The sequence below is a fragment of the Scyliorhinus canicula genome, chromosome 4 (assembly GCF_902713615.1).
Source record: "Scyliorhinus canicula chromosome 4, sScyCan1.1, whole genome shotgun sequence".
Classification (NCBI taxonomy): Eukaryota; Metazoa; Chordata; class Chondrichthyes; order Carcharhiniformes; family Scyliorhinidae; genus Scyliorhinus; species Scyliorhinus canicula.
Genome location: NC_052149.1, coordinates 324,505 through 341,149, shown reverse-complemented (window position 1 = coordinate 341,149; position 16,645 = coordinate 324,505). Strand labels below are relative to the sequence as shown.

The following is a 16,645-nucleotide window of genomic DNA, read 5'->3' as shown; positions in this document are numbered from 1 at the left end:
ACCAATATAGTACCTATGTAGTACCAATATAGTATATAGTACCTATATAGTACCAATATAGTACCTATATAGTATATAGTACCAATATAGTACCTATACAGTACCTATATTCCTGTACCGGCCTCCCCGGACAGGTGCCGGAATGTGGCGACTAGGGGCTTTTCACAGTAACTTCATTGAAGCCTACTCGTGACAATAGCGATTTTCATTTCATTTATAGTACCTATATAACACCTATATAGTACCTATATAACACCTATATAGTACCTATATAGAACCTTGGGACATTTTATTGCATTAAGGACACTACAAAAATATTATTCTTGTTCATCCAATCCCATTCCTGTTGCTATAACCTTCCTCCAATCCTATCCTGTTACTGTAATCCTCAATCAATCCCATCCCTGTCTGTAACCTGCACTCAATCCTCTTTTATAACTTTCCAAAGATACAAGTTTGAGCAAATGCATGTAGCTGAATTGGAAAGGGTTTAATTGCATCAACAGTGAGATAGCATTACTGTTCCATTTTACTATTTAACACAATCAACCTTTATCAAAACCATAGTATTAGTTAAACACAAACAATCTTACCTCCAAGTTCAGTTTGAACAGACAAAGTAATGGACTATTTACCAAGAAGTTATAAACTGAATAACTTGTCAATGTTTTATTGATTGTCCGGATTCTTAATTCAGCAGCTGGAACGGAGTATATTCTTGCAGTCTGTACACGCTCTGCACTTGGATTTAAATACATTTATCATTTATTTTTGTGATATTTTGGCTGCTATCCACTGTTGGCAAGACTCCCATCAATTAATCATCATTGGTGTGGTCGTCGGCGGGATACAGGACAGAGGAGCCGCAGGCACTGAGCATCACTCGGTCAGTCGCCTGCAGGATGTCTTGCAGCTGTTGGAGGGAGCCACTGAGTTGCTGAACTTTGGGTATGGAGAATAAATTGATCAAGGGAATGTGAAGTTTACCACCAATTTTGCACACTTTCAGTCTCTCACTCCTCTTTGGTTTAAAACTGGCTTTTGCAGATTTGTTGTCCTCAGTTTGCAGCGATTCCCTCTCATTGTGGCTGCAATTCTCAGCTTCCTGCTCTATATCATCACACTGACTGGTGATAAGATGCCTTCTCTCACATTCTGCTGCGTAGATCACTTCATTCAGTACAATATCCTGTAGGATTTTCTTATCTTTCAGACTGGGGTAAACAATTTCATATACCTTGAAAATAAAGGAAGGAAATGTATAAATGGGTACAGAACCTGTTGAGGAATTATGCAGTGTGTGGAATTCCAGGGGGGGCCATGTGCTGATCCAGGGGGGGCCTTGTGCTGATCCAGGGGGGGCCATGTGCTGATCCAGGGGGGGCCATGTGCTGATCCAGGGGGGGCCTTGTGCTGATCCAGGGGGGGCCATGTGCTGATCCAGGGGGGGCCATGTGCTGATCCAGGGGGGGCCATGTGCTGATCCAGGGGGGGCCATGTGCTGATCCAGGGGGGGCCATGTGCTGATCCAGGGGGGGCCATATGCTGATCCAGGGGGGGCCATGTGCTGATCCAGGGGGGGCCATGTGCTGATCCAGGGGGGGCCATGTGCTGATCCAGGGGGGGCCATGTGCTGATCCAGGGGGGGCCATGTGCTGATCCAGGGGGGGCCATGTGCTGATCCAGGGGGGGCCATGTGCTGATCGGGCAGAGACAGATAGCTCTTGCTTGAAGGTTTCTGCCCCATTATCAGGCTCTTTGGTTGGGAAATTTGTGGAATAAGTGGTGGGAAGTGAATTCTCCTCTGAGATGGGTCAGTGGGTTACTGCACCCCATAGAGGTCGAATAAGGCAAGGTGTTGGGAGCGGGAGGGTCTGCGTGGCAGAAGTTACAGAAGATATGGTGGAGGTTTGAAGCATCACCATCGTCAACCCTCATTGCCGCTGGAACAATTGATGGGGTTGATAAAGGAAAACTTCAACAGCGTCAGTTATAAATGCAGGAGGATTGGTCGGGGGTGATTGAGGGAGGGGTTAGAGGATTGGTCGAGGGAGATTGAGGGAGGGGTTAGAGGATTGGTCGGGGTGATTGAGGGAGGGGTTAGAGGATTGGTCGAGGGTGATTGAGGGAGGGGTTAGAGGATTGGTCGAGGGTGATTGAGGGAGGGGTTGGAGGATTGGTCGAGGGTGATTGAGGGAGGGGTTGGAGGATTGGTCGAGGGTGATTGAGGGAGGGGTTGGAGGATTGGTCGGGGGTGATTGAGGGAGGGGTTAGAGGATTGGTCGAGGGTGATTGAGGGAGGGGTTGGAGGATTGGTCGAGGGTGATTGAGGGAGGAGTTGGAGGATTGGTCGAGTGTGAGTAGGGAGGAGTTGTCCCTCCTTGTGGGGCCATGGAGCAGGTGGAGAACTGCCTGGAGTCGCAAGTTGTGACGATCCAAAAGGTGGAAAGGGTGGGCAGAGGCCACAGTGATCGGATTGTGAAGTTGGAGGCGGAGGTGGGGATGATGGGAGCGGTCTGCAAGGAGCTGAAAATAAAGGTGGACGACCAGGAAATTTGGTCCAGGCGACAGAATCGACGTATTGTCGGCCTGCCAGGGAGGATGGAGGGAACGAGAGCCATGGCCTCGGAGGGAGTGGAGGGAACGAGAGCCACGGCCTCGGAGGGAGTGGAGGGAACGAGTGTCATGGCCTCGGAGGGAGTGGAGGGAACGAGAGCCACGGTCTCGGAGGGAGTGGAGGGAACGAGAGCCACGGCCTCGGAGTGAGTGAGGGAACGAGCTTCACGGCCTCGGAGGGAGTGGAGGGAACGAGTGCCACGGCCTCGGAGGGAGTGGAGGGAACGAGAGCCACGGCCTCGGAGTGAGTGAGGGAACGAGTGTCACGGCCTCGGAGGGAGTGGAGGGAACGAGTGCCACGGCCTCGGAGGGAGTGGAGGGAACGAGTGCCACGGCCTCGGAGGGAGTGGAGGGAACGAGTGCCACGGCCTCGGAGGGAGTGGAGGGAACGAGTGCCATGGTCTCGGAGTGAGTGAGGGAACGAGTGCCACGGCCTTGGAGGGAGTGGGGGGAACGAGAGCCACGGCCTCGGAGGGAGTGGAGGGAACGAGTGCCATGGTCTCGGAGTGAGTGAGGGAACGAGCTTCACGGCCTCGGAGGGAGTGGAGGGAACGAGAGCCACGGCCTCGGAGTGAGTGAGGGAACGAGAGCCACGGCCTCGGAGTGAGTGAGGGAACGAGTGTCACGGCCTCGGAGGGAGTGGAGGGAACGAGTGCCACGGCCTCGGAGGGAGTGGAGGGAACGAGTGCCATGGTCTCGGAGTGAGTGAGGGAACGAGTGTCACGGCCTCGGAGGGAGTGGGGGGAACGAGAGCCACGGCCTCGGAGGGAGTGGAGGGAACGAGTGCCATGGTCTCGGAGTGAGTGAGGGAACGAGTGTCACGGCCTCGGAGTGAGTGAGGGAACGAGTGCCATGGTCTCGGAGTGAGTGAGGGAACGAGTGCCACGGCCAATGCGTGGAAGATGTTGCCGAATTTGGGAGATGAGGGGGTCTATGACACATCAATGACTAAGGCAGAGTCTGAGAGCAGGGGAGCTACCGAGGGTGGTTTCTGTGAAAACGCACTGATTACAGGAAAAGGAGCGGATCTTGAGGTGGGCAAGGCCAACGAGAGACTGTACTTGGGAGGGCCAGTGGATCTGAATGTTAGATTTAGATTTATCATGTGTACCATGGTGCGGTGAAAAGTATTGTTCTGCGTATAGTCCAGGCAGATCATTCCATACATGGAAAAACAAAGAGCCTGGTGCCCACCTGGCCAAGTAGGAGCTGGTTTTCGGGGCCCAGGCGATGCTCTTCCGGAATAAGGTTCGATTTGGCGTGCTGCACACGACCAAACTGGGTGACTTTTACGGGGAAGGAGCATTATTTTACATCTCCTGAAGAGGCAGTTTTATTAAAGAGATAAGTTTGGAGGAGAATTGATGGGAAATGTTTTTCTGATGTTTGGGGTGTTTTGAAATGTGTGTATAATATCTGGGTGGGTGGGGTGGGTGGGGTGGGTGGGGTGGGGGGGGGGGGGGCGGAGGGTCAGGGACAAGACCCCTCCAAAGGTTGGAGGTGGGTAGGCAGTGTGGGGGAAGGGGCAGTTTGGGTGATATGGCATGCTAGTGAACAGAGGCAATGTGGGGGTGGGGGCTGCGACAGGTAGCCAGTGGAGGGGGTGGGGGGGGGGGGGGGAGTAGGGCGGATAGTTTAACAGATGGTGGAGAGTGAGCGGCCATTTTGGGTGGGCTGGGACAGGACAATGGGGGCAGGGATGGTTTCATAAGAACATAAGAACTAGGAGCAGGAGTAGGACATCTGGTCCCTCGAGCCTGCTCCACCATTCAATGAGATCATGGCTGATCTTTTGTGGACTCAGCTCCACTTTCCGGCCCGAACACCATAACCATTAATCCCTTTATTCTTCAAAAGACTATCTATCTTTACCTTAAAAACATTTAATGAAGGAGCCTCTACTGCTTCACTGGGCAAGGAATTCCATAGATTCACAACCCTTTGGGTGAAGAAGTTCCTCCTAAACTCAGTCCTAAATCTACTTCTCCTTATTTTGAGGCTATGCCCCCTAGTTCTGCTTTCACCCGCCAGTGGAAACAACCTGCCCGCATCCATCCTATCTATTCCCTTCATAATTTTATATGTTTCCATAAGATCCCCACTCATCCTTCTAAATTCCAACGAGTGCAGTCCCAGTCTACTCAACCTCTCCTCATAATCCAACCCCTTCAGCTCTGGGATTAACCTAGTGAATCTCCTCTGCACACCCTCCAGCGCCAGTACGTCCTTTCTCAAGTAAGGAGACCAAAACTGAACACAATACTCCAGGTGTGGCCTCACTAACACCTTATACAATTGCAGCATAACCTCCCTAGTCTTAAACTCCATTCCTCTAGCAATGAAGGACAAAATTCCATTTGCCTTCTTAATCACCTGTTGCATCTGTAAACCAACTTTCTGTGACTTATGCACTAGCACACCCAGGTCTCTCTGCACAGCGGCATGCTTTAATATTTTATCATTTAAATAATAATCCCGTTTGCTGTTATTCCTACCAAAATGGATATCCTCACATTTGTCAACATTGTAGTCCATCTGCCAGACCCTAGCCCATTCACTTAACCTATCCAAATCCCTCTGCAGACTTCCAGTATCCTCTGCACTTTTTGCTTTACCACTCATCTTAGTGTCATCTGCAAACTTGGACACATTGCCCTTGGTCCCCAACTCCAGATCATGTGTGTAAATTGTGAACAATTGTGGGCCCAACACGGATCCCTGAGGGACACCACTAGCTACTGATTGCCAACCAGAGAAACACCCATTAATCCCCACTCTTTGCTTTCTATTAATTAACCAATCCTCTATCCATGCTACTACTTTACCCTTAATGCCATGCATCTTTATCTTATGTAGCAACCTTTTGTGTGGCATCTTGTCAAAGGCTTTCTGGAAATCCAGATATACCACATCCATTGGCTGCCCATTATCTACTGCACTGGTAATGTCCTCAAAAAATTCCACTAAATTAGTTAGGCACGACCTGCCCTTTATGAACCCATGCTACGTCTGCCCAATCGGACAATTTCTATCCAGATGCCTCGCTATTTATTCCTTGATGATAGATTCCAGCATCTTCCCTACTACCGAAGTTAAGCTCACTGGCCTATAATTTCCCGCTCTCTGCCTACCTACTTTTTTAAAACAGTGGTGTCACGTTTGCTAATTTCCAAGCCACCGGGACCACCCCAGAGTCTAGTGAATTTTGGTAAATTATCAGTAGTTCATCTGCAATTTCCCTAGCCATCTCTTTTAGCACTCTGGGATGCATTCCATCAGGGCCAGGAGACTTGTCTACCTTTAGCCCCATTAGCTTGCCCATCACTCCCTCCTTAGTGATAACAATCCTCTCAAGGTCCTCACCTGTCATAGCCTAATTTCTATCAGTCACTGGCATGTTATTTGTGTCTTCCACCGTGATGGATTGTGAACAAAGAACAAAGAAAATTACAGCACAGGAACAGGCCCTTCGGCCCTCCCAGCCTGCGCCGATCCAGATCCTTTATCTAAGCCTATCGCCTATTTTCCATGGATTTACTTCCCTCTGTTCCCCGCCCGTTCATATATCTGTCTAGATGCAACTTAATTGATGCTATCGTGCCCGCCTCTACCACCTCCGCTGGTAAAGCGTTCCAGGCACCCAGCACCCTCTGCGTAAAAAAATTTCCACGCACATCTCCCTTAAACTTTCCCCCTCTCACCTTGAAACCGTGACCCCTTGTAATTCACACCCCCACTCTTGGGAAAAGCTTGTTGCTATCCACCCTGTCCATACCTCTCATAATTTTGTAGACCTCAATCAGGTCTCCCCTCAACCTCCGTCTTTCTAATGAAAACAATCCTAATCTACTCAGCCTTTCTTCATAACTAGCTCCCTCCATACCAGGCAACGTCCCGGTGAACCTCCTCTGCACCCTCTCTAAAGCATCCACATCCTTCTGGTAATGTGGCGACCAGAACTGCACGCAGTATTCCAAATGTGGCCTAACCAAAGTCCTATACAACTGTAACATGACCTTACAGCGACTCTTGTACTCAATACCCCGTCCGATGAAGGCAAGCATGCTGTATGCCTTCTTGGCCACTCTATCGACCTGCGTTGCCACCTTCAGGGTACAATGGACCTGAACTCCCAGATCTCTCTGTACATCAATTTTCCCCAGGACTCTTTCATTGACCATATAGTCCGCTCTTGAATTAGATCTTCCAAAATGCATCACCTCGCATTTGCCCGGATTGAACTCCATCTGCCATTTCTCTGCCAATCTCTCCAATCTCTCTATATTTTGTTGTATTCTCTGACAGTCCTCCTCGCTATCTGCAACTCCACCAATCTTAGTATCATCTGCAAACTTGCTAATTACATCACCTATACCTTCCTCCAGGTCATTTATGTATATCACAAACAACAGTGGTCCGAGCACGGATCCCTGTGGAACACCACTAGTCACCTTTCTCCATTTTGAGACACTCCCTTCCACCACTACTCTCTGTCTCCTGTTGCCCAGCCAGTTCTTTATCCATCTAGCTAGTACACCCTGAACCCCATACGACTTCACTTTTTCCATCAACCTGCCATGGGAAACTTTATCAAACGCCTTACTGAAGTCCATGTATATGACATCTACAGCCCTTCCCTCATCAATTAACTATGTCACTTCCTCAAAGAATTCTATTAGGTTTGTAAGACATGACCTTCCCTGCACAAAACCATGCTGCCTATCACTGATAAGTCTATTTTCTTCCAAATGTGAATAGATCCTATCCCTCGGTATCTTCTCCAACAGTTTGTCTACCACTGACATCAAGCTCACAGGTCTATAATTCCCTGGATTATCCCTGCTACCCTTCTTAAACAAAGGGACAACATTAGCAATTCTCCAGTCCTCCGGGACCTCACCCGTGCTCAAGGATGCTGCAAAGATATCTGTTAAGGTCCCAGCTATTTCGTCTATCGCTTCCCTCAGTAACCTGGGATAGATCCCATCCGGAACTGGGGACTTGTCCACCTTAATCCGTTTTAGAATACCCTTCCTTATGACGTCTTGACCTAGAGTATTTAAACATCCATCCCTAGCCTCAACATCCGTCCTGTCCCTCTACTTGGTGAATACCGATGCAAAGTACTCATTAAGAATCTCACCCATTTCCTCTGACTCCACGCATAAATTCCCTCTTTTTTCTTTGAGTGGGCCAATCCTTTCTCTAGTTACCCTCTTGCTCCTTACATACGAATAAAAGGCTTTGGGATTTTCCTTAACCCTGTTAGCCAAAGATATTTCATGACCCCTTTTAGCCCTCTTCATTGCGCATTTGAGATTCGTCCTACTTTCCCGATATTCCTCCAAAGCTTCATCAGTTTTGAATCGCCTCGATCTTATGTATCCTTCCTTTTTCAGAGAAGTTGCTGGAGTCCATTATATAGGAATTCATAGCACAGCATTTGGAAAGCAGTGGTTTAATCAGACAAAGTCAGCATGGGTTTACAAAAGGGAATTCATGCTTGACAAATCCACTAGAATTCTTTGAAGATGTAACTAGTAGAGTTGGCCAGGGAGAGCCGGTGGGTGTGGTTTATTTCGACTTTCAGAAAGCTTTTGACAAGGTCTCACACAGAAGAATATTATGTCAAGTTAAAACGCATGGCATTGCGGGTAGTGTTTCATAGAATTTTTATCATAGAATTTACGAGATGGATAGAAAGCGGGTTAGCTGACAGGAAGCAAAAAGTTGGAATAAATGGGTCTTTTTCTGATTGATCCCAGTGGGATACCGCAGAAATCTGTGCTAGGACCCCAACTGTTCACAAGAGGGCAAGGTTTACAATTGGGGGAAGGGTAAATACGATGTGTCAGACAACAACTGAAATGCATAAGTTGGGAACATAGGCTGTCAGGGAAGGACACAATTGAAATGTGGAACTTGTTCAAGGAACAGATACTACGTGTCCTTGATATGTATGTCCCTGACAGGCAGGGAAGAGATGGTCGAGTGAGGGAACAATGGTTGACAAGAGAGGTTGAATGTCTTGTTAAGAGGAAGAAGGAGACTTATATAAGGCTGAGGAAACAAGGTTCAGACAGGGCGCTGGAGGGATACAAGATAACCAGGAGGGAACTGAAGAAAGGGATTAGGAGAGCTGAGAGAGGGCATGAAAAATATTTGGCAGGTAGGATCAAGGAAAACCCCAAGGCCTTTTACACATATGTGAGAAATATTTAAAAAAAAATTTAGATTACCCAATTATTTTTTCCAATTAAGGGGCAATTTAGCGTGGCCAGTCCACCTACCATGCACATCTTTGGGTTGTGGGGGCGAACCCCATGCAGACACGGGAAGAATGTGCAAACTCCACACGGACAGTGACCCAGAGCCGGGATCGAACCTGGGACCTCAGCGCTGTGAGGCAGTTGTGCTAACCACTAGGCCACCGTGCTGCCCTATATGTGAGAAATATGAGAATGACTAGAGCGAGGGTAGGTCCGATCAAGGACAGTAGCGGGAGATTGTGTATTAAGTCTGAAGAGATAGGAGTGGTCTTGAACGAGTACTTTTCTTCAGTATTTACGAATGAGAGGGGCCATATTGTTGGAGAGGACAGTGTGAAACAGACTGGCATGCTCGAGGAGATACTTGTTAGGAAGGAAGATGTGTTGGGCATTTTGAAAAACTTGAGGATAGACAAGTTCCCCGGGCCTGATGGGATATATCCAAGGATTCTATGGGAAGCAAGAGATGAAATTGCAGAGCCGTTGGCAATGATCTTTTCGTCCTCACTCTCAATAGGGGTGGTACCAGGGGATTGGAGAGTGGCGAATGTCGGACCCCTGTTCAAAAAAGGGAATAGAGATAACCCTGGGAATTACAGGCCAGTTAGTCTTACTTCGGTGGTAGGCAAAGTAATGGAAAGGGTACTGAGGGATAGGATTTCTGAGCATCTGGAAAGACACTGCTTGATTAGGGAGAGTCGGCACGGATTTGTGAGGGGTAGGTCTTGCCTCACAAGTCTTACTGAATTCTTTGAGGAGGTGACCAAGCAAGTGGATGAAGGTAAAGCAGTGGATGCAGTGTACATGGATTTTAGTAAGGCATTTGATAAGGTTCCCCATGATAGACTTATGCAGAAAGAAAGGAGGCATGGGATAGTGGGAAATTTGGCCAGTTGGATAACAAACTGGCTAACCGATAGAAGACAGAGAGTGGTGGTGGATGGCAAATATTCAGCCTGGAGCCCAGTTACCAGTGGCGTACCGCAGGGATCAGTTCTGGGTCCTCTGCTGTTTATGGTTTTCATTAACGACTTGGATGAGGGAGTTGAAAGGTGGGTCAGTAAATTTGCAGACGATACGAAGATTGGTAGAGTTGTGGATAGTGAGGAGGACTGTTGTCGACTGCAAAGAGACATAGATAGGATGCAGAGCTGGGCTGAGAAGTGGCAGATGGAGTTTAACCCTGAAAAGTGTGAGGTTATCCATTTTGGAAGGACAAATATGAATGCGGAATACAGGGTTAACGGTAGGGTTCTTGACAATGTGGAGGAGCAGAGAGATCTTGGGGTCTACGTTCATAGATCTTTGAAAGTTGCCACTCAAGTGGATAGAGCTGTGAAGAAGGCCTATGGTGTGCTGGCGTTCATTAGCAGAGGGATTGAATTTAAGAGCCATGAGGTGATGATGCAGCTGTACAAAACCTTGGTAAGGCCACATTTGGAGTACTGTGTGCAGTTCTGGTCGCCTCATTTTAGGAAGGATGTGGAAGCTTTGGAAAAGGTGCAAAGGAGATTTACCAGGATGTTGCCTGGAATGGAGAGTAGGTCTTATGAGGAAAGGTTGAGGTTGCTCGGCGTTTTCTCATTAGAACGGAGAAGGATGAGGGTCGACTTGATAGAGGTTTATAAGATGATCAGGGGAATAGATAGAGTAGATAGTCAGAGACTTTTTCCCCAGGTGGAACAAACCATTACACAGGGACATAAATTTAAGGTGAATGGTGGAAGATATAGGGGGGGATGTCTGAGGTAGGTTCTTTACCCAGAGAGTAGTGGGGGCATGGAATGCACTGCCTGTGGAAGTAGTTGAGTCGGAAACATTAGGAACCTTCAAGCGGCTATTGGATAGGTACATGGATTACGATAGAATGATGGGGTGTAGATTAATTTGTTCTTAATCTAGGACAAAAGTTCGGCACAACATCGTGGGCCGAAGGGCCTGTTCTGTGCTGTATTTTTCTGTGTTCTATGTCCTATATAATGATTTGGACGAGGAACTAAATGTATTATCTCCAAATACCAATAATAATAATCTTTATTGTTAGAAGTAGACTTACATTAACACTGCAATGAAGTTACTGTGAAAAACCCCTAGTCGCCACATTCCAGCGTCAGTTCAGGTACACATAGGGAGAATTCAGAATGTCCAATTCACACAATTAGCAGATGATATAAAGTTGGGTGGAAGGGTGAGCTGTGAGGAGAATGGAGAGATGTTTCAGAGGGATTTGGACAGGCTGAGTGAGTGACAGATAAGAACATAAGAACTAGGAGCAGGAGTCGGCCATCTGGCCCCTCGAGCCTGCTCCGCCATTCAATGAGATCATGGCTGATCTTTTGTGGACTCAGCTCCACTTTCCAGCCCGAACACCATAACCCTTAATCCCTTTATTCTTCAAACAACTATCTATCTTTACCTTAAAAACATTTAATGAAGGAGCCTCTACTGCTTCTCTGGGCAAGGAATTCCATAGATGCAGCATAATGTGAATAAATGTGAGATTATTCGACTACCCGAGTGGCTGCCGCTCAAGGTGTTTTTTTTTGTCCTCTCCACCTGATTTAGGGGGTGTTTGCTGGTGCAAAGTGTATGAACTGTGAGAGACAGGAGGGTGGAATTTACTGAAAATGGGGCGACGTCCCACGCTCGCGAGAAAATGGTTGCGAATCACTCTGTACTTGCCTGGAGAAAGTCCAGAATGATTCTCCATTTTGAAGAGGGCTCCACGCAGCTCCAGCTGCCGATACGGGGCACTGCACCTGCGGCCGCGGGTCCGTGGCGGCCCTGCGCAACATGGCGGACCCACACAGCGGGCCGGCCCCGCCAATATAGCCCCCCCGCCCAGATTGTGTGCGCCCGCCAATTGGTGGCCCCTGATCGCGAGCCTGGCCGTCCTGGAGGACCCCCCAAGCCCACCCGGGTGGCGGATCTCCCCCGCCCCCCAACAGGGCGGCCGCAGACTGAGTCCGCAGCCGCCACTCCGAGCTCCCGCCGGGTGGAACCATGAGTGAACCACGCCGACGGGAACTCGGCCAGTTGTCGGCAGAGAATCGCCGTGGGGGCCTCTATCAATAGCCCCCGACCGCACACGTGCGACTGGCGGCGATTCTCCGGTCCACGGAGAATCGTGCAAAGGCGTTAGGCCTGCGATCGCGGGTCTGACGCCCCATTGGCCGCCCCCACACTGAGCACGATTATGGAGCGGAGGCTCGGAGAATCCCGCCCAAGAATTCTCCTCCAGTCAGGCTAGTTTATGGCTTTCCAGACACGGAGCGTAACGAGCAAGCGGCCAGTCTGGCCATGAAGACTTTCCAAGTGTGATAGAGGAAAAGATGGCGGACGGCTCTGGAGCGTCGTTGGCTGCCCAATGGTCTACTGAACAGCTTGTGGACTTGGTGAGCGCCAAATTCCAGCAGCAGAGGCAAGCGGCCCTCGCGGATCCTTCCCTCCCATTTGCTAGTTTAAAGTCTTTGTGACCATCCTATTTATCCTTTCCGCTAGAACACTGGTCCCACATCGGTTCGGGTGGAGGCCGTCCCAATGGTACAGATCCCTCCTGTCCCAATACTGATGTCAGTGCCCCGTGAAATGGAACCCCTCTTTCCCGATCCACTCCTTTAGTCATGTGTTTACTTCCCTAATTTTCTCATCTCTGCCAATTCGCACGTGGCTTGCGATGTAATGCAGAGATTATTACTCTTGAGGACTTGTTCTTTAATTTTGTTCCTCATGCCTGATAATCCCCCAACAGGTCCTCTTTCCGAGTCTTGCCGATGTTGTTTGTCCCAGCGTGGACACAACAACTGGAGCCTCCCCCTCCCGCTCCATCCACACAGGGAGCAAGTACCTCAAACCTGTCAGACAAGATCAAGAGCTGAGGCTCCTTCATTTCTGAATTCAGGATCCCTCTACCTGTCTCCTCGCAGTCACTCTCTGCTGTCCCTGACCACAAACCGAATCTACCGGGTGTGACTGCCTCCTGAAACAAAGTGTCCAGGTAACTCTCCCCCTCCCGGATGTGATGCATTGTGGTGTCTGAAGCTCAGATTCCAGTTTATCAACTCTGAGCCGAAATTCCTCGAGCAACACTTGCTGCAGATGTGGTTGTTGCAGCTCGCAATGGGATCTGCCAACTCCCATATCGTGCAGTTACATCACATCGCCTGCCCAGCTCTCACATCCTGCAGCTACATCACATCGCCTGCCCAGCTCCCACATCCAGCAGCTACATCACATCGCCTGCCCAGCTCCCACATCCAGCAGCTACATCACATCGCCTGCCCAGCTCTCACATCCTGCAGTTACAGCACATCGCCTGCCCAGTTCCCACATCATACAGCTACAGCACATCGCCTGCCCAGCTCCCACATCCTGCAGTTACAGCACATCGCCTGCCCAGTTCCCACATCCTGCAGTTACAGTACATCGCCTGCCCAGCTCCCACATCCAGCAGCTACATCACATCGCCTGCCCAGCTCTCACTTCCTGCAGTTACAGTACATCGCCTGCCCAGCTCTCACATCCTGCAGTTACAGTACATCGCCTGCCCAGCTCCCACATCATACAGCTACAGCACATCGCCTGCCCAGCTCCCACATCCCACAGCTACAGCACATCGCCTGCCCAGCTCCCACATCCAGCAGCTACAGCACATCGCCTGCCCAGCTCCCACATCCTGCAGTTACAGCACATCGCCTGCCCAGCTCCCACATCCAGCAGCTACATCACATCGCCTGCCCAGTTCCCACATCCAGCAGCTACATCACATCGCCTGCCCAGCTCCCACATCCAGCAGCTACATCACATCGCCTGCCCAGCTCTCACATCCAGCAGTTACATCACATCGTCTGCCCAGCTCTCACATCCAGCAGTTACAGCACATCGCCTGCCCAGTTCCCACATCCTGCAGTTACAGTACATCGCCTGCCCAGCTCTCACATCCAGCAGCTACATCACATCGCCTGCCCAGCTCCCACATCATACAGCTACAGCACATCGCCTGACCAGCTCTCACATCCAGCAGCTACAGCACTTTCCCTGCCCAGCTCCCACATCCAGCAGCTACATCACATCGCCTGACCAGCTCTCACATCCAGCAGCTACATCACATCGCCTGCCCAGCTCTCACATCCAGCAGCTACATCACATCGCCTGCCCAGCTCTCACATCCTGCAGTTACATCACATCGCCTGCCCAGCTCCCACATCCAGCAGCTACATTACATCGCCTGCCCAGCTCTCACATCCTGCAGTTACAGCACATCGCCTGCCCAGCTCTCACATCCTGCAGTTACAGCACATCGCCTGCCCAGCTCTCACATCCTGCAGTTACAGCACATCGCCTGCCCAGCTCCCACACCTTGCAGCTACATCACATCGCCTGCCCAGCTCTCACATCCAGCAGCTACATCACATCGCCTGCCCAGCTCTCACATCCTGCAGTTACAGCACATCGCCTGCCCAGCTCCCACACCCTGCAGCTACATCACATCGCCTGCCCAGCTCTCACATCCAGCAGGCACATCACATCGCCTGCCCAGCTCCCACCTCCAGCAGCTACATCACATCGCCTGCCCAGTTCCCACATCATACAGCTACAGCACATCGCCTGCCCAGTTCCCACATCCAGCAGCTACATCACATCGCCTGCCCAGCTCCCACATCCAGCAGCTACATCATATCGCCTGCTCAGCTCCCACATCCAGCAGCTACATCACATCGCCTGCCCAGCTCTCACATCCTGCAGTTACAGTACATCGCCTGCCCAGTTCCCACATCATACAGCTACAGCACATCGCCTGCCCAGCTCCCACATCCTGCAGTTACAGCACATCGCCTGCCCAGTTCCCACATCATACAGCTACAGCACTTTCCCTGCCCAGCTCCCACATCCTGCAGTTACAGCACATCGCCTGCCCAGCTCCCACATCCTGCAGCTACAGCACTTTCCCTGCCCAGTTCCTACATCCTGCAGCTATAGCACATCGCCTGCCCAGCTCCCACATCCTGCAGCTATAGCACATTGCCTGCCCAGCTCCCACATCCTGCAGCTATAGCACATCGCCTGCCCTGCTCCCACATCCTGCAGTTACAGCACATTGCCTGCCCAGTTCCCACATCATACAGCTACAGCACTTCCCCTGCCCAGCTCCCACATCTCCAGCACATTGTCGGCCCAGCTCCCACATCCTGCAGCTATAGCACATCGCCTGCCCAGCTCCCACATCCTGCAGCTATAGCACATTGCCTGCCCAGCTCACACATCCTGCAGTTACAGCACATCGCCTGCCCAGCTCTCACATCCTGCAGTTACAGTACATCGCCTGCCCAGTTCCCACATCCCACAGCTACAGCACATCGCCTGCCCAGTTCCCACATCATACAGCTACAGCACTTTCCCTGCCCAGCTCCCACATCCTGCAGTTACAGCACATCGCCTGCCCAGCTCCCACATCCTGCAGCTATAGCACATCGCCTGCCCTGCTCCCACATCCTGCAGTTACAGCACATTGCCTGCCCAGTTCCCACATCATACAGCTACAGCACTTCCCCTGCCCAGCTCCCACATCCCGCAGCTCCAGCACATTGTCGGCCCAGCTCCCACATCCTGCAGCTATAGCACATTGCCTGCCCAGCTCACACATCCTGCAGCTATAGCACATCGCCTGCCCAGCTCCTACATCCCGCAGCTACATCACATCGCCTGCCCAGCTCGCACATCTCGCAGCTCCAGCACATTGTCGGCCCAGCTCCCACATTCTGCAGCCAGAGCACTTCGCCTGCCCAGCCAACTCTACTTAGTTAATTACTTTATTATACTTTTGCAATCTTTTTTCAAATATAGCACAGATTTTCTACCAGCCATTCAGGTTGCAGCTTTCCTGTGACATCCCCAATACTCACCGTTTCGATACTTCACCAAGATTGCTACCCGGAGCCTCGGCTGTGAATCACCAAGGCTCAGTTGCTTTATTTACTCACCGCTCCGATACAGTTAGCTGAGCTCTTTGTAAACTCTCAGCTCCCCGCATGCTCTTTGACGACAGGTGAGAAATGAAAAGAGCACATGCCTCACTCCTCAACGAACTCTCTCAGTCACAAAACTCCCACTTTAGCACTCTAATGCAGCACAAAGTCAGCACCAGTGGAATATGGAGCGAGGTTCTGCGCCATCTACGATGTTCTTTGTAACAGAATTTGGTTTAAAATATTGTGGAAGCAGAGTCTTTCAATATTTTAAGGCAGAGGTAGATGGATTCTTGATAAACAAGAGGGTGGAAGGTTATCGGGGTCGGCAGGGTTGTGGAGCCGAGGTTATAATCAGATCAGCCATGATCTTATTGAACGCAGTGGGTTGATGGGCTGATTGGCTGCCTTCTGCTCCTAATTCATATGTTCATACAGAATTGATTAATGGAGACGGATTACTGTGGAATTCATGAATAAACATTATGTCAAAATGAAAATTCAACACAATTCATCTGCACGGCTGCCTGGGAACAATTAACATTAAACAGAACAGTTAGAGACTGATTTCTTAATAATTTGTGACAGTTCTTGTTGACAACACTCACCAGTTTATATAATGTGTCTGTATCTTCAGACTCAGTTTGAGTTGTTTTTGAATGTTCTCTCAGAAATATTGAAATTTGTGTGCAGAAACCCAGTTCCTCTGCCCCTGGAGGTCCTTTTCCAACACCACTGAACTCCACTCTATAACCATATTTATTTCCAATGTCCAAAGACCTGAATGTGAAACAG

At 50.1% G+C, this 16,645-nt stretch overlaps 1 protein-coding gene across 1 annotated transcript in view; it reads right to left on the bottom strand.

Annotated features, from left to right (window-relative positions):
* Positions 1–476: 476 nt before the first annotated feature.
* henmt1 (HEN methyltransferase 1) overlaps positions 477–16,645 on the bottom strand; it is a 73,962-nt gene continuing 57,793 nt past the window's right edge. Inside the window, exons 5-6 of the mRNA XM_038793409.1 lie at positions 16,459–16,630; positions 477–1,237 (exon numbers count right to left, since the gene is read on the bottom strand). Coding sequence (XP_038649337.1) covers positions 818–1,237; positions 16,459–16,630 — 592 coding nt within the window. The 3' untranslated portion in view covers positions 477–817. The remainder of the gene's footprint in view (positions 1,238–16,458; positions 16,631–16,645) is intronic.